Raw genomic sequence first — 18,583 nt, forward strand, 5'->3', positions numbered from 1 at the left:
ACTTCTTCTCCATCTTTGCAGAAGCGTTGGACTTTTCGTGATGAGGCCTTGAGCTCCCCTGCAGTTCATTCTGCTTGTGGAGGATGAGTTGCAGTGACCCCACATTGGCCTATGTTAGCTCCTTCAGTTGCCCATGCCAGGATTCAGAGAGTCTCTCCTTTCAGGTTCTCTTTGTGTGGGTTAAAGGGGGACAGAAATTCCGACTCAGAATTGTGATCTTTTTCAGCCTCCTGGCACAGAGTTTGGGTGGAAGCTGGAGGGAAGCGCCACTGGAGGGGAAGAGCCGGAGGGCCTCATTCCAGTGGGACTGCATCATGACCTGGAACTGAGCCCATTGAGACTCCAGGCACCAATACCTGGCTTTGCACTCCTGCAGATCTTTCCTCCGCTTGGAAAGCCTATGCTCATAGTCCTCAGTGAGAAGCCTCCTTCTTGGCCAGCTCCAATTTTAACTGAGCCAGCTGTTTTGCCAATTGTTTCTCATGGTGGCTGCTTAGCTCCGACAATTGCTCTCTAATTGGGCCCCATTTGGTTGTTAAACTATTTGAATCCCACTGGAAGAAAATAATATCAGTTGATGGTGATCAAGTGAAAAACTGTTAAATTCACACACTTAAAAGGTTTCAAACTGCCTCTGCAGGTATTAAAAACACAATGGACTTTCAACACATTATAACTGTTAATTGATAAGATATTTGTATTCTGTTTTACATGAAATCTACATTTGCATAACCAATTGGTTCCTCTTCTTCCTCACCTTATCTCAATTTAAATTTTATATCAATCTAATCACTCCACTGAATCTGAAGAAATGAGCTGAAACTCACAAAAGCTTATGCTGTTTAACGAAGTTTGTTAGAGCGGGGAAAAATTTTGCTACCAAACTGCTTATGTATCTGAAGTATGTTCCCTGTGAACAACCTTCAGGTCTGTGTAGCAGTACAAGTTGAGTTGCTGATTACTGTTTGTGTAACAGCCTATTAAATGGCACAGAACCAGAAGAACAGGACTGGGACCTGTGGCCCAAGAGTTGCTCAGATTCAGGACAAAATATACTTTTACAGAAGTATCAGTAGCTAATATTTTCAACTATTTTGCTCCAAATAATATTGTGTTAAATTGAATTTGTAGGGCTTGTAGTGTGTGATGATGATTAATTGTATCAGCAATGTTAGTCACAGGCACTTGAGGGATGCAGGAGTTGGGAGTGATAAAGGAATCCTAAGTACAAAAAGGCATGATAAACCTATTAAAATGCTGAGAAGCTACTGTTCATCATTTTCTTGGCTCTTTTTAAGTAATTTGGTATAGTATGGGTTTGGAACCTTGTGTCAGCTTCTGCTTTGCTGTCGCTTCAGCTGCCATAAAACGGGGAGGGAGGGGCTGGTATTTGGGAGGGGTTACTCATTGTGCTGGAGGAAGGTTCTGGAGTTCCCTGACTGATCGGACTACGCATGCGTGGGTGTTTCCCGCCAGGACTAACGGCACCGACATTCCATCTTCATGATGCCTTTTGAAGTTATCTCACACCTGACACTTGGAAGACTTATGATTGGACTGGGACTATGATGCCAAGGGGTGGGGAATGGGCTATTCTACATATCAATCGCTTTTGTGCCTAATTATTCAGACTTCGCTACGCTTTGCCTTTAACCATTCTTAATTAGTAAAAGTACACTTGATTTCTACACATGGAGTCTCGTGGTCTTTCTTTCCTAATTAATTAATGGAGAGGAGCTGACAGATAGCGAAGTCTCATAAACACCCTACCAGGAGAATTCAACCTTCCGTGGGGGGTGAAACGACAAGAAGACGAAACAGAGAAAATGTCTTCACCAGCCAGCGATGGAGAAATGGAAAAAGAACCCACTGAACTATTACTACCCGAGGTGATGGCCCAGCTGGAAATAACGAGCCCTGCGAGCCTCCCCCCCCCGTTGGTCCTTGTCGGTGGGACAAAGAGAAGATGGTGCGAACTGGGATGCGGCCGTTACCAGAAGGAAACATCAGGAAAGACCGTTCGAACCAGGGGCCAAACAAAGACCCCAGGAAAGAGGTCAACCTGATTACTTGGAACAGAAGTACTCTGGGCAAAGATTCGGGGAGGGAGAAGAGGCCGAGAGGGGGTGGGAGCAAGAAAACCCACGGGCAGCTTCACCCCCCCCAGCCAGGGGTGCTGCCAGGCCAGGGGCCCCACCCCCCAGAAGACGCAGAATGGCTAAAGTCCCCCCCTTAACTGTAAAGTATGATGGAAATCCTAAGAAGTTGGGGTTTTTCATCATGCAGGTTTATAACTACATGGAAATTTATGGGCCCGATTTTGAGTCAGATGCCATGAGGGTTCGCATGATTTTGCTTGCTTTAGAAGACGAGGCCGCTGATTGGTGGGGAGGTTTACACCGGACAAATTCTCCCCTCCTGAGGAATTTTAATGCGTTTATGGAAGCGTTCAAGAGACGTTTTGATGACCCCCTGACTGAGAAACGGGGCAAACTGAAATTTATGACCCTCGCACAGGGAGACAGGCCGGTGACTCAGTACATTCAAGAGTTTCAACACCTTTGTAATTATATGAGAGGCTGGAGTGAAGAAGCCCTTTTAGATAAATTTGCTTTGGGCTTGGATGAAGATATTTATCAACAATGTGTTAATCGCCACCTTCCCAACCGCCTCACTAGTTGGTTTGAAAATGCAGCTGACATTGAACTGGACTTAATTAGACTCCGGTGTGCAAAGGAGGAGAGGGAGAAGCAAAGAGAGAAAGCAGCAAGATCTTCCCCCCCTCACCGCAAAACCCCTTTCGAAGTGAGAAGCGAAGGGAGGGGAGGCCCCTCTGGAAAAGCCAAACCATTTACCTGCTTTCGTTGTGGGAAGGGAGGCCATCACACGCCAGAATGCCGCGCTAAGCTACCAACAACCACCCCCGCCCCTGCCAAGCGAGAGGGGAGATCCAGCAGGGCCTCAGACAAGAAGAAAAAGGAAGCCGCGTTCGCTGTGGATTCCCCCCCCCCCCCGCAATTCAGCCAGGCCCTGGAGGGAGAAGCTGACGTCTCCACCAGCTCCTCTGATGACTCCGATGACGACGCCTCGCCTCACTGGGTGAGTTCAAACAAGGGCCCCATGCTAATCCCGATAGAGTTGAGAGTTCCGCCCAATGGGGGGTCAGAAAGCCTTCCTGCCCTCCTTGACTCAGGCTGTTCCCGTTCAATGATCAATCCTGCTATGGTGGAGAAACTGGGCCTCAAATTGAGAACTTTGAAAACCCCTATTGTTTTTTGCCAGATAGATGGGTCCATAGCAGGGGGGGTACCCGCCCATTTCTTTACTGAACCCCTAGAAATGAAAATGGGCTCCCACACCGAACTAATCTCTTTTATTGTGGCGCCTGGGATGGACAGGCCGCTCATTTTGGGCCACCCTTGGCTTCAAAAATGGAACCCTCGCATAAATTAGAGGGAAGGTTGGTTACGCATTCGCACGAAAACGCCTCAGGAGGGGGAGGGCGTTTCTTCAGAGCCTGTTAGCTGCACTTCTGATTTGGCCGCCAGAGGGCAGGAGAGGATTGAAGGAGAGGAAAAGATTCTGAAAGTGTATTGGGACCTGAGAGGAGTTTTTAGTGAGAAATCTTCAGATAAGCTTCCGCCCCACAGGCCCACTGATTGCTCAATCGACATTTTACCTGGGGTGAAGCTCCCTAAGCCCCAAATATATTCCATGTCACCCAGGGAGATGGAAGAGATGAGAAAATTCATCGACAAAAATTTGGAATGGGGGTTCATTGAGCCTGCACGCCCTAAAGTCACTGCTCCTGTGTTGTTCCGTGAAAAGAAAGATGGCTCCCTGAGACTTTGTGTGAATTTTAAAAACCTTAATGGAATCTCGGCCCAAAATCTCTACCCGCTGCCATTGATGAAGGACATGTTGGCCCAATTGGGAAAGGGCCGCATTTTCACTAAACTGGACCTCAGGGAAGCATACTATAGGGTCCGTATAAAGGAAGGAGATGAATGGAAAACTGCATTCAACTGCCCTCTTGGGTGCTTCCAGTTCCGGGTGATGCCTTTTGGCCTGCAGGGGGCGCCTGCAGCTTTCATGCAATTAATTAATGAGATCTTGCATGACCACTTTTACAAAGGCGTTATTGTATATTTAGACGATATCCTTATCTATACTCACACATATGACGAACTCGTCGCTCTAGTGCGCACTGTTTTGAAAAAACTCAGAGCCGCTGAACTTTATGCCAAATTGTCCAAGTGTGAATTTCACCAGGCTAAGATTGACTACCTTGGGTATCGCATCTCTCCCGCCGGCATTGAGATGGACCCTGGGAAGGTGAAGGCGGTCACTGAGTGGGAGGCGCCCCGAACTCGCAGACAGTTGCAAAAATTTTTGGGTTTTGCTAACTTCTACCGTCAGTTCATTCCTTCTTTTGCCAAGGTTGCGCTTCCAATCACAAATTTGCTGAAGTCCAAAGGTGGGCCTAAACCTAAGCCTAGCAAGCCCCTGGATTGGACCATGGAATGCCAAGCTGCTTTCGAAAAACTGAAACGCCTTTTTGCTGCGGAGCCAGTCCTGAAGCATCCCAACATGGACAAGCCTTTTGTCGTCCAAGCTGATGCCAGTGACGTCGCCGTTGGGGCCGTCTTGCTGCAAGCCAACGACCAAGGTAACTTACAACCCTGCGCTTACACCTCCCGCAAGCTCACGGACACTGAGAGACATTGGGCCGTTTGGGAGAAGGAGGCGTTTGCAGTGCGATGGGCCCTGACCACGTGGCGCCATTTTCTGGAAGGCGCTAAGCACCCTTTTGAGGTGTGGACTGACCACAAGAATTTGGAGGCTTTGCGGACACCGCGCCGTTTATCCCCTAAACAGATGCGGTGGGCCCAACATTTCAACCGTTTCAATTTCACACTCAAGTACATCCCGGGGGGGGGGGGAATTTCATGGCGGACGCTTTGTCCAGACTCCCTCAATACAACTGCTCTAAACTGAGCATTGTTCAGCCTATTGTTCCCACTTCCAGCCTGGCGGCTCCGGTGATCACTCGTCAGCAAGCACGCTCGAAACTGGAGGTCCCTCAAGATTTTCTCTCCGACCTCAAACATGCCCTTCCCCAGGATGACTGGTTCCAGAAGCATCAGGATGAGTGCACGATGAGGGACGATTTACCGTGGATCGGAGCCAAGCTTTATGTCCCCACCTCTCTTTATCTCGTCGTCCTCCAACATGCTCACGATTCCAAATTGGCGGATCATTTTGGTTTCGTCAAGACTTTACATCTTGTGAAAAGACAATTCTGGTGGCCCTCTTTGAAAAAGGACATTGAACTGTATGTTGCCAGTTGTCCCGTTTGTGCTGCCGCTAAGAGGCCACCTGGAAAGCCACAGGGGTTGCTCCAGTCTGTGGCACGGCCTGTTGCCCCTTGGAAAGAAATTTCGATGGACTTCATTGTCGAGCTTCCCGAGAGCCAGGGACACACCGTCATTTGGGTCATTACGGACTTATTTTCGAAACAGGTTCATTTTATTCCTTGCCACAAAATTCCTTCTGCTAAGGCTCTCGCTAAACTCTTCATTTCCCACGTTTACCGTTTACATGGAGTGCCTGATCGCATTATTTCTGATAGAGGCGTTCAATTCACCTCAACCTTCTGGAAGGAATTTCTTAAGCGCATTGGCTCCGCCCAGGGCCTTAGCTCCGCCCACCATCCTCAGACTAACGGGGCCTGTGAAAGGACCAATTCTGTTTTGGAACAATATTTACGTTGTTTCATCAATTATCAGCAGGACGATTGGGTGGACTTGTTGCTGCACGCTGAAGTGGCCTATAACAATTCTGTTCATACCAGCACTGGTTTTACCCCTTTCCGGGTTGTTTTTGGTCAGGACTTTGTTCCTATTCCTGAGTTGCCTCGCGACCAACCGCAAGTTTCTTCCGTCACTGACTGGAGTGAGCGTCTCAGCCGTGTTCGGCCTTTAACTCTTGCTACTTTGGATGCTGCTCATCGCGCTCATAAGAAACAAGCTGATAAGAAGCGTACGCAACCTTATCAGTACAAGGAGGGTGACCTGGTCTACTTGTCCACAAAGTTCCTTCAGACCACACAAAAATCCAAGAAATTGGGGGCTAAGTATGTTGGTCCTTTCCCCATCATCAAGATAATCAATCCTGTTTCCGTTCGTTTGCAGCTGCCTAAGCATCTCAACCGTGTTCATCCGGTATTCCATATTAACCTCATTAAGCCTGTTCGCGTTTCAACTTTACGTCCACCTGTTGCTCCTCCACCTCCTCCCTTGCTGGTTGATGGTGAACGACATTTTAAAGTTCGTGAAATTCTGGACTCCCGCAGGCGGCGTAATCGCATTCAATACTTGATGGCTTGGAAACATTTTCCCCCTTCTCATACGGAATGGGTTGACAAGTCCCATGTTCATGCTCCCCGACTACTTCGGAAGTTTTATGCTGCTTATCCTGACAAACCTTAATTTTCTTTCCCCCCCGTCTCTTTTCTGTTTTTTGTTGTTTGTCTGTTTGTTTGTGTTTTTTTCGTTTTCCAGGCTTGATCGCCTTTTTCCGGGGGACAACCGGATGTCAGCTTCTGCTTTGCTGTCGCTTCAGCTGCCATGAAATGGGGAGGGAGGGCCTGATATTTGGGAGGGGTTACTCATTGTGCTGGAGGAAGGTTCTGGAGTTCCCTGACTGATCGGACTACGCATGCGTGGGTGTTTCTCGCCAGGACTAACGGCACCGACATTCCATCTTTGTGATGCCTTTTGAAGTTATCTCACACCTGCCACTTGGAAGACTTATGATTGGACTGGGACTATGATGCCAAGGGGTGGGGAATGGGCTATTCTATATATCAATCGCTTTCGCGCCTAATTATTCAGACTTCGCTACGCTTTGCCTTTAACCATTCTTAATTAGTAAAAGTACACTTGATTTCTACACATGGAGTCTCGTGGTCTTTCTTTCCTAATTAATTAATGGAGAGGAGCTGACACCTTGTTTGTCCAAATTCCCTACTGCTGACAATTCCATATTCTATTTCTCCTATGATCATCTAGTTCTCCAAGTCTTAGCCCTGCTGCTATTTTGATCACATTTTTTGCATAGGATGAGCTCTTTATTTGATAGTTTACAAGATGAGTCTATTTATGTTGCATCACCTGCAAAGTCATAGATTCAATCATAAACCAATCCATTGCCCTCCACTTAGAGACAAACAATTTGCTCTCTAACAAACAATTTGGTTTCAGAAAAAAATTGTCCTGTAATGTGCAACTCCTACATTGCAAAAATATATGGACTGCACAACTTAACCATGGCAAAGCAATAGATGTCATTTACATAGACTTCTTTGATTCAGTGGTACACAACAAAGTACTTCTAAAACTAAAATCTTATGGCATTTCTGGATCCCAGCATAATTGGATAACTGCATTCCTGTCAAACAGTCAACAAGTGGTCAAAATAGGGAGTGTCCTATGAAATACTACACTTGTTAACAGTGGTGTTCCCCAAGGCAGCATTTTATGACCAACACTCTTCATACTTTACATAAATGACCTTTGTAATCATATTATAAGCAACTGTGTTCTGTTCGCTGATAATGTAAAACTATTCAACATCACCAACAATACTGCTACTCTTCAGAAAGACCTTGACTATGTGTCAGAATAGTTAAACAATTGGCAACTTCAAATTTCAACTAACAAATGCTTCATCTTACACATTGGCAAAAAAAATCAGAACACAAAATATAAACTGGTTGTCTATGACCTTGTAGATGACACCCCCCCCACCCAGTCAAGGACCTTGGAGTACTCATCTCTAATGATCTAAGTGCCAGTGCCAACTGTAACAATATTGCCAAAAATGCATTAAGAGTTGTTAACCTAATCCTTTGTTTCTTTTCTGGTAACACTGTACTACTAACCAAAGCATACAAAACATTTGCTAGACCAATTCTCGAATACAGCTCATCTGTCTGGAACCTGCAGTGCACATCGGACATTAACACAATTGAGCAAGTCAAGAAATATTTCACGAGAAGAGTCCTCCACTCCACTGCTTGCAACAGAATACCTTATGCTATCAGACTTGAAATTTTGGGCTTAGACAACTTAGAACTACGCTACCTTCAGTCTGACCTAAACATAGTACATATAATTATCTACTACAATGTTCTAACTGTCAATGACTACTTCAGCTTCAACCACAACAATACATGAGCACACAATAGATACAAGCTTAAGGTAAATCGTACCAAACTCGATTGCAGAAAATATGACTTCAGCAATAGAGTGGTCAATGCCTGGAATGCGTTACCTGACTCAGTGGTTTCTTCCCCAAACCCCACAACTTTAACCTTAGATTGTCTACTGTTGACCTCATCCCATTCCTAAAAGGTCTGTAAGAGGTATGCATAAGCATACCAATGTGCCTACCATCCCTGTTCTAATAACCCCATTTGTTCATATCCATTTCATGTATTCATAATCTTGTATATACTTATATCTATTATCTTATACATGCTTGGCAAAACAAATAAATAATTTTTTTAAAAAAATATCTGTGCTACCAAGGCCTGGACCCAGAGCAATCTGACAAGTGTCTTCCAGAAAATTATAGCAAGGATCAATTTTAAAAAATGTATTAATCTAAGTGTATCAGTAAAGTTATAAATAAGAAAAACCAACATGTAAATATGAAATAACACTGGCAAACTAAAGATTTCTGCATCAGATCTAGTCATCTTCTCCAAAAATTGATAGACATTCAGAAATTTCCCCTGTGTGCTAATGGGAAGTATGCTATTATATCCTCTCCCATTCCAAATGTTATTATTTCGACCCAAGTGATCTGCCCTCATCCAGTAGATCTATGGGTGGAAGTCCTTAGTTTCAGTTGCCAATATTTTGTTCCTAAAATTATCCATTAAATTCTATATCATGGGTGTCCAACCTTTTGGTTTGCCTGAACCACATTGAGTGAAAATGAATTGTCTATATAAAATATATAATATAGTTAATGTATATTAATCTTATAATAATGTTAAATGTCTACAATCTTGTGGAGCCACATTACTAATTGTCCAGGAGTGTGGGTTGGACATGCCTACTGTAGTTCTTCAGGTGAATAACTTGCACCTGCCACCAGTAGAATATGCTATTTCTTTTAATGACCTTTCTCCCTGAAACTTTAATTTTCTTTATAACCCATTTACTTTCTATTGGACCAATTATAGATATCTAATACAAAAGCTAACATATACATACTCTTGAATGCATATTATTTGGAAGTTTCAAATGATACAAAACAGGACAGACAGTTTTGGAGACCCTTCAAGTGGCATATACGTTTGCTGTTGTGAGTGCTGCATTAGTTGCCAGTCTGCTTTCAGGTCCAATGCAAATGTTGGAAGAGCCTTTTCAGTTCTGCCCTTTAGAATATTATCCTGCTGGAGGTGGAGTAAGCCCCCACCCTCTTGGCCTTCAGGAACAGTGTTAAAATATGAACCTAATATACTGGGCCATGTTTTAATAAATGATATTAAATATATTATACTATGTTATATACCTGTTCTGTCCCCCCTTCTCTGCTCGTTAACAAACGGCAGACAAATAAACTTAAAAGGAACTTTCTTCATCAGTTCTCGGCTCAAATTGGCTTCGAGCCCAAAATAACATAAATATAGTCTCTGACCAGATAACAGAATACAAAACAACTCTTACAAGCAATGTACTTCTCCAAGTGTAGCCTTGAATCAGGGTTACAGGAAACACAAAGCACTTATCCAAGTATATCTTACATAAACCACGATTGATGATCAAGTAATGTTGTACCAACCAAGGAATCCCTCCACACGTCGCCTGTCCATTTCTGTCCATGACACTCGAGGTCTGACAGCACCCAACTCCATGGGCTCCTCCCAGTCCACTGCAGTCCCTTGCTGAACCAGCATGCTGGTGGTCTCCTGGAATACACGGCGAGGCCTTCGCCTCTGCAGCCGGACGTCTATCCAGAGGCACAGGTGGACCAATGCATCGAACATCGGTGGCTGTCCACCCTCATCAGTTCATCTTGTAACTCATCGGACAGGCCATCCTGGAAGGTGTCCATAAGTGCTGGTTCATTCCATGCTGAGTCCTGACTCAGCAGCCAGAATTCGCTTACGTACTCCTGCAAAGATCCATGATCCTGCCTTAATGCCTTCAGTCGCCTAGTTGCTGTTTCCCCCTTGATGGGATCCTCAAACATCATCCGAAAATGTTGACAGAAACCTTGGAAGTCATACAACAAGGGGCTAGACTGACTGAGCAAGGGTGTGGCCCACCGGGCAGCTGTGCCTGAGAGCAAACTGATAATGAATCCCACCTTCATCCGGTCAGTGGGAAAGTCCTCCGCTCTCAAACTCAGGAACAGCTGGCATTGTCCCAGAAATGCGGCAAACATAGCCAGACTCCCATCATATTTATCTGGCATGGCTACTGGGCACTTCCTCCTTGGCTGGGGGGGGGGGTCTTACAGCTCTCTGCAACTGCATAATTTGATCCAACAACATTGCGATTTGTTGTGCCATTTGTTTATTTTCAGCCATCAGCTGCTCCATAATTACAGAAATGAAGGCTTGTCAGGCAGGAGTCAATCTGTTCTGTCCCCCTTTCTCCGCTCGTTAACAAACAGCAGACAAATAAACTTAAAAGGAATTTTCTTTATCAGTTCTCGGCTCAGACTGGCTTCGAGCCCAAAATAACATAAATACAGTCTCTGACCAGATAACAGAATACAAAACAACTCTTACAAGCAATGTACTTCTCCAAGTGTAGCCTTGAATCAGGGTTACAGGAAACACAAAGCACTTATCCAAGTGTATCTTACATAAACCACGATTGATGATCAAGCAATGTTGTACCAACCAAGGAACACACGAAGGAACGTTGACTCCTGCGACTAGGGTGTGGCAGCATCTGTCCTTTTATCTCCAAAACCCCACTAACAAGCCCCAGCTGCATCGTTAATCTTGCATTCCGAAAAGACTCACAGAAGACTGCTGCTGAGTCACAACATATACCTAATATAGTGCTCTATACTGGGAATAACTGATGGGGTAGAGGGAAGAGCCTTAGTTCTATGTCCCCTGTCCTCTTGATTTCTAGCCTTTATTTAATAATTTTAAATTATAATTGATTTTTTATCATTTTCAAACTGCTCAGAATTACTATGACAATAGATGGGCAGAATGCAAACTTAATAAATTATAAATAAGCTAATCATCCAAAGCTATTTAATATCTAATGCTATACTTTGATTAGAATACCAACAAAATAAACAAAATAAACAAACAATTGAGGTTTGGCTAAAAACGGCAAATGTTCGCAAACTATTTAAAAACCTTGTTTTTTTATTTAACAGGTGCATATAATAGGTTGAGAATATATAATGCAATTTCATACAATATTTTTAAGAATTAGTTTATTTAATCATGTGAATATGGATTTAATTTCATTTTGGGTTTTTACTCCTAGTTCCTCCTCTTCCACTCCAAACTATTCAGATGATGAATCTCTCTCTGAAGAGGAACTGGAAAAGCTAAAGGAACAGGTAGAAGAAAAGAAAAAGCTCATATCTATCATACGAAACAAACCCTGGTGCATGGCAAAGAGATTAACTGTGCTAAGGTATAATATATTGGTGATATTGTTCACATGACCTCTAGGTCAATATGTTTATGTTGCCATTTCATTCCATCTTCCACAAAGATTATATTCTATGGCTGTTGACTGAACTTCTTGAGCATCCTAGTCCTAGTCAAAAGGTTTTGCCCCGTGGTTGGTTTAAAAGAAAGATTTGTTTTTTATCTATGTAATTAGAAAACAGATCATCATTCTTGGCTGATTTTATGCATTAATTTAAAATATAAACATGAATGATTAGACTGGCTGTCATTCTCTGACTTTTTGATTGTTGTTGCTTTTTTTCATCCAAATCAAGTGATTATTTTTCCAGCACTTTCATATGTTAATGTCTATAAGACTTTAGGCAAAACATATTGCAATGATTACTCATCTGTCATATTTATGAAAGAGAATGATTTAATATGTCTGAAATGAACATGCCCTTCTCATAGTTACCCACCCTAGGTCAACTCTAGACCTAATGTGCTTTACATAGGGCTGATCTTTAAAAATATTTGGAAATTTCTGTTAGTTCAGAATGCAGTGGCCTGAACAGTTTTACACTAATCTAGGCTTACACATGTCTCCCCTCTTCTGCCTGGCTACCAATTCATTCATGGTGCTAGTTATATCCTTTAAAGCTGCAGGCTGGGACAAGGCTATTTGAAGGATTACCTCTCCCCTATTATAACCACCTACCAGAATGGGAAGGCAGAGCAAGTTACAGGGCCCATGAGAAAAAGAACCTCTTCTTGGTGATGACCCTTCTTTATGGAACATCACTTCTCCTGAGGCAGGTTGGCCTCCCTTTTGTTGTTTTTCTGAAAGACATATGAGTAGAGTAGAGTAGAGTAGAATAGAATAGAATAGAATAGAACTGGAAGGGACCTTGGAGGTCTCCTAATCCAACCCCCTGCTCATGAAGAAGTACCTATTCCATCTCAGACAAGTGACTGTCCAGTCTCTTTTTAAAAACCTCCAGTGATGGAGTGCCCACAATTTCTGGAGGCAACCTGTTCCACTGATTAATTTTCCTCACTGTTAAGAAGTTTCTGCTTAATTCCAGCTTCTCTTTTTGATCAATTTCCAACCATTATTTCTTGTCCTGCCCTCTGATGCTTTGGAGAAAATTTGACCCCCTCTTCTTCATGTCACCCCTAATTCTTCTTTTCTTTAGACTAGTCAGACCCAAAATCTGAAGCCATTCTTCATATGGCTTAGTCTCCAGGCCTTTGATCATCTTAGTTGCTCTTCTCTGAACTTTTTCTAGTCTCAACATCTTTTTTGTAGTATGGTGACCAAAATTGGTTGCAGTGTTCCAGGTGTGGTCTTACTAGGGTTTTGTAAAGTGGCACTAATACTTCATATGAACTTGATTCTATGTCTCTGTTTATACAACCCAGGTGCTGCACATTAATCTGTACTTATGCATTTCATTTTTCCTGCCTAAATGTAAAGATTTGCTTTTCTCCATATTAAAATTCATTTTGTTGGATAGGGCCCATTCTTCAAGTTTGTCAATACCTTTTTGGATCCCGAGTTTGTCTTCTGTGGTGTTGGCTATTCCTGCCAATTTAATATCATCTGCAAATTTGATGAGTTCCTCTTCTATTCCATCATCTAAGTCATTTATAAAGATATTGAAGAGTATTGGGTGTGAGACAGTGCCTTGTAGAATCCCACTTCTTACTTCTCTCCATGTAGTAATATTAAGCACTACTTGTTGAGTACAGTTTGTCAGCCAGTTACAAACCCATCTGATGAAGATGCTATCTATCCCACTTTTTTCTAGCTTATCAAGAAGTACATTGTGGTCTACTTTGTTAAATGCTTTACTGAAATCTAAGTATACTACATCCACAGCATTTCACTGGTCTACTAATTTAGTAACTTTATCAAAGAATGAAATAAGATTGGTTTGGCATGATCTGTTTTTAACAAACCCATGTTGCCTGCTAGTTACTACTTTACTCATTTCTATATGTTTGCAGATCTGTTTTTTATTATATTTTCCAGGATCTTCCCAGGTATTGATGTTAGATTGATTGGTCTACAGTTTCTTGTGTCTGTTTTCCCCCTTTCTTGAAGATGGGAACTGTTCCAATCCTCAGTTACTTCCCTTGTGTTCCAGGATTTTTGAAATGGTTCTGAGATGACATCTGCCAGCTCCTTCAGAACTCTGGGGTGTAATCTGTCAGGTCCTTGTGATTTATATTCCTCAAGGTCAGATAGGTGTTATCTTACTTATTTTATTTCTGGTTTGTCTTTTACAGCAGCTTTTTTGGTACATTGGGCTATAATTTCTTTTCCTATGAAGACTCATGCAAAGAATGAGTTAAGCAGCTTTGCTTTCTCCCTACAGCTTGTTACTTCCTTGCCATTTACTCTCTTTAGTTGATCTATTTCCTTGACTTTTTTCTTATTATTAATATGTTGAAATGTTTTTTTAAATTATCTTTCACTTTATCTAGCCTTAGTTCATTCTAAGTCTTTGCTTTCCTGACTTTGCATGTTCTGGCTATCTATTGCTAATCAGCCTTATATCAGCCCTGAAGCTATTTTGAGAGCATCTTCAGGGTTGCCACAGCAAGGCCAGATGGAGCTGTGGGAATGTGAAGCAGGATATAGAGATATCTGGGAGATGTGTAGCCAAAATATCATTCTTTCCCATGGGAGCCAAGGACACTCTACCAGGTGTTGGAGGGGCATGAACAAAAGCCGGAGTTGGGACTCTGACATGATTGGACTATGTGGTGGATATGTGACATGGGGCAAGAACTTTGGGTTTTGATTTGGGTGGGAAAAACCCTGGGTCTTTCAGAGTCAGATTTTCACCAGCTGTGCCAATATGACATTCCTAATAAATTTATGCTTTGAGGAAACTTTAGGCCTCAAAGTTTTGATTGCTCTGGGTTTGTTACTTGGAATACTGACATTAACCCAAACTCTCACAATAAAAACAATCAAAAAGCTCCCCGCGCTTGCAGAGCTGCTGTCCAGGGTCCTGAGTTCCACCAGCTTACCCGGAAGGCCAGGCAGCAGGAAGACTCAGGTAAGATGGAGAAGAAGATGGAAGAGAAATTCTGTGACACCAGCAGAGCCACAGGAACTGGAGCAGCCTGTGGGGACAATTCTGAGAGCCTCAGTTTCCCCTCAGCAGCTGAGCATGTGGAAGCAGCAGTGGTAGAGCTAGCTTGGTGCATGGGCCAAAGAGCAGTTGGCCTGGCTGTCACCTGAGGAGCTCTACCAGTGGGGCGATAGTTCAGGAGGCAGTATGCGCCAAAAAGCCACACCAGACAAAAAGCCTAAGCAAACAAAGGGGACATAGAGACCATCATAGACACCAGATGCACCAGATGCCTAATCAGTCTTCCCACTGTCCAAAAGCTAGGGATAAGCATGATGCCCCTGGTGCACCCATTCACTTCAAACTAATCAATGGGACATTGATTGGTGGAGATTCAGCCACCTGAGCCAATAAGACTTGAAATGGGCCACCACTGGGAGCTCCTATGCTTTATGGTGGTGCCAAAAATGACAGAGTCAATCATCCTGGGCCTCACCTGGCTGGAGAAGTGAGGTGACCTGGGAGGATGGCTATAAAAAGTGGGACCATTTCTGTCCTGCCTTAGCAACAAGGCCCCACTGTCAGAACTGCTACACGGCCCCCACACCTGCGAGAAAGCTGCCGCCATCACTGACTTGCTACCAGGTTGCCCCCAAGTTCCCAAAGAATATCAACACGTGGATGATGCATTCAGCGAGCAAGAAAGCAATACCCTACCACTCACTGACCCACCAACTATGCAATAGAGTTCATGCTGGGAGCCAAGATACCCAAGCCAAAGATGTATTCCATGATCCCCAGGGAAATGGATGAACTGAGGAAATACATCAACACTATTTATTTATTTATTTATTTATTTATTTATTTATTTATTTATTTATTCATTCATTCATTCATTCATTCATTCATTCATTTATTTATTTATTTATTTATTTATAGGCCGCCCAATCCAGGAGGACTCCGGGCGGCTTACAAAGAAGGAAGAAAGAAAAATAATAAAAGGAAAAATAAAAAGAATAGTTTAAAATTCACAACACGCACTCATTCTAATCAGGGGCTGGACCATTAGCAATAAGGTCAACAGCCTCAAGCCTGCCGGAACAGCCAGGTTTTAACAGCTTTCCTGAAGGCTGTGAGAGTGGGCAAGGCCCAGACCTCTGGGGGTAGCTGATTCCAGAGGGTGTGAGCAGCCACAGAGAAGGCTCTGCTCCGGGGGCCTGCCAGCCGATACTGACTGGCTGACGGCATCTGAAGGAGGTCTAATTTGTGGGATCTTATTGGCCATTGGGAGGTATGTGGCAGTAGGCGGTCTCACAGGTACGCTGGTCCTAAGCCATGTAGGGCTTTAAAGGTAATAACCAACACCTTGAATTGCATCCAGAGACCAATTGGTAGCCAGTGCAGCTCACGGAGGACAGGTGTAACATGAGTGTACCTCGGTACACCCAATATCGCTCACGCGGCTACATTCTGGACCAGATGTAGTCTCCGAACGCTTTTCAAGGGTAGCCCCATGTAGAGCGCATTGCAATAATCCAGCCTTGAGGTGACAAGGGCGTGAGTGACCATTTGGAGTACCCCCTGGTCCAGATAGGGCCGCAATTGGTGCACCAGGCGAACCTGGGCAAAGGCCCCCCTCGTCACAGCCAACAAATGGTGTTCCAGTGTCAGCTGCGAATCCAGGAGGACCCCCAAATTGCGGGCCCTCTCTGAGGGGTGTAAGTTTTCGCCCCCCCAGGATCAAGGACGGACTGTCTGGGCTGTCCTTCAGGGGCAACATCCAAAGCCACTCAGTCTTACTGGGATTGAGCACCAATTTGTTCATCCCCATCCAGATCCTGACAGCTTCCAGGCATTGGCACATCACGTCCGCCGCTACATTGAGCTGGCATGGGGCAGATAGAGACAATTGCATATCATCCGCATATTGATGGTATTTTATCCCATGCTGCCGCATGATCTCACCCAGCAGTTTCATGTAGATGTTAAATAGGAGGGGGGACAAGACCGAACCCTGTGACACCCCATATTTGAGGGGCCTAGGGGTTGACCTCTACCCCCCGACCAACACCAACTGCGACCTGTTGGAGAGGTAAGAGGAGAACCACCGTAAGATGGTGCCTCTCACTCCCACCTCCTCCAGACGTCGCAGAAGGATACCATGGTCGATGGTATCGAAAGCCGCTGAGAGGTCAAGAAACACCAGGATAGAGGAATGCCCTCTATCCCTGGCCTGCCAGAGATCATCAATCAGTGCGACCAAAGCGGTTTCAGTGCTGTACCCAGGCCTGAAAGGAATCCAGATAATCCGCTTCATTCAAGGTCTGTCGGAGTTGAAGCGCCACCAGCTTCTCAACAACCTTCCCCAGAAAAGGAAGGTTGGAGACAGGACGGTAGTTTTTCAGGATGGCCGGGTCCAGGGAAGGCTTCTTGAGGAGGGGTCTCATCACCGCTTCCTTCAATGGTTGCGGGAAAGACCCCTCCTGCAAAGAAGCATTGGTAATCGCCTGGAGCCAGCCTCGTGTCACCTCTCTGCTGGTCGAAACCAGTCACGAGGGGCATGGGTCCAGTAAACAGGTGGAGGCGCTCATCGCTCCCATGGCCTTGTCCACTTCCTCAGGAGTGACAAATTTGAACTCATCCCAGGAAGTCCAATTTAGACTTACCCTCGGCATCTCGGGTGGTATTGCCCAAGCGGAGTCATGGTCTGTCCGAAACTGAGTGATTTTATCCGACAGAAACTGAACAAATTCCTTAGCTCTTCTCTGCAGGGGTTCTCCCACCTCCTCACCTTTCAGGAGGAAGTGGGTCACCCTAAACAGGGTGGCTGGGTGGGATTCCATGGACGCAATAAGAGCGGAAAAATGCATGCATTTTGCCGCCCTTATCGCCACTAAGTAAGTTCTAATAAAGGCTCTTAATAGTGTTCGATCAGATTCAGAGTTACTAGTCCTCCAACATCGCTCTAGGCATCTCTTTTGGCACTTCATCTCCCGGAGTTCCTTAGTAAACCAAGGTGCCCTCCTGGATCCACTGCTGCGGAGAGGCCTCAAAGGCGCAATCCGATCCAGTGCCTCAGTCGCCACAACATTCCAGGCAGCAACTAAGGATTCGGTCAGATTGCGGGCAAGGGAGTCAGGTATCTCTCCAAGCTTCCTCTGAAATCCCATCAGGTCCATCAGGCACCTGGGGCGGAACCACTATGACAAGGGCAAGGTCTCTATTCCCCTTAATTCCAGATCACGTCTCCACTGCCCCGAGAGAAATACAAGGTCGAGTGTGTGTCCCGCTCTATGAGTTGCACCCTGAACTACTTGGGTCAAGTCCATGGTTGTCATGGAGGCCATGAACTCCTGTGCCCTGTCAGAGTGTTTGCCAAGAGACGGTAGTTTAAAGTCCCCCAGCACTATTAGCCTGGAGAACTCCACCGCCAACCTGGCTACTGCCTCTACCAGCACAGGCAGGGCTGTCGTGACACAGCTGGGAGGTAGGTACGTCAAGAACATGCCCACTTGAACCCCTAGGTCCAACTTCAAGAGGAGAGACTCACACACCACAATCTCTGGGGCGGGAACCCTGCGAGGAACTAACGACTTTCGGATGACAACTGCTACTCCCCCACCCCTTTTTCTGGTGTCGTGGTTGGTGGAGCACTTGGAACCCATCTGGGCAAATTTCTGAGAGGGGTACTCCTCCCTCTAGGCCCAGCCAGGTTTCAGTTATACATGCCAGGTCTGCCCCCCGTCTAATATTAAGTCCCGGACGAGGGGAGCCTTGTTCACAACAGACCTGGCATTTAGCAGCAGCAACCTGAGACCAGGGTCCTGAT

General features: G+C 44.8%; 1 protein-coding gene across 1 annotated transcript in view; it reads left to right on the plus strand.

Moving 5' to 3' along the window:
- The window catches only part of LOC106540478 (transmembrane channel-like protein 2), a 183,170-nt gene that overhangs the window by 40,264 nt on the left and 124,323 nt on the right, over window positions 1–18,583 (plus strand). Inside the window, exons 6-7 of the mRNA XM_087714395.1 lie at window positions 2,287–2,384; window positions 11,538–11,690. Of these exons, the coding sequence (XP_087570521.1) occupies window positions 2,287–2,384; window positions 11,538–11,690 (251 nt within the window). The remainder of the gene's footprint in view (window positions 1–2,286; window positions 2,385–11,537; window positions 11,691–18,583) is intronic.

This window comes from Thamnophis sirtalis, unplaced genomic scaffold, assembly GCF_051295495.1.
Source record: "Thamnophis sirtalis isolate CommonGarterSnake01/CBP01778 unplaced genomic scaffold, rThaSir2_p1.2 scaffold_4, whole genome shotgun sequence".
Classification (NCBI taxonomy): Eukaryota; Metazoa; Chordata; class Lepidosauria; order Squamata; family Natricidae; genus Thamnophis; species Thamnophis sirtalis.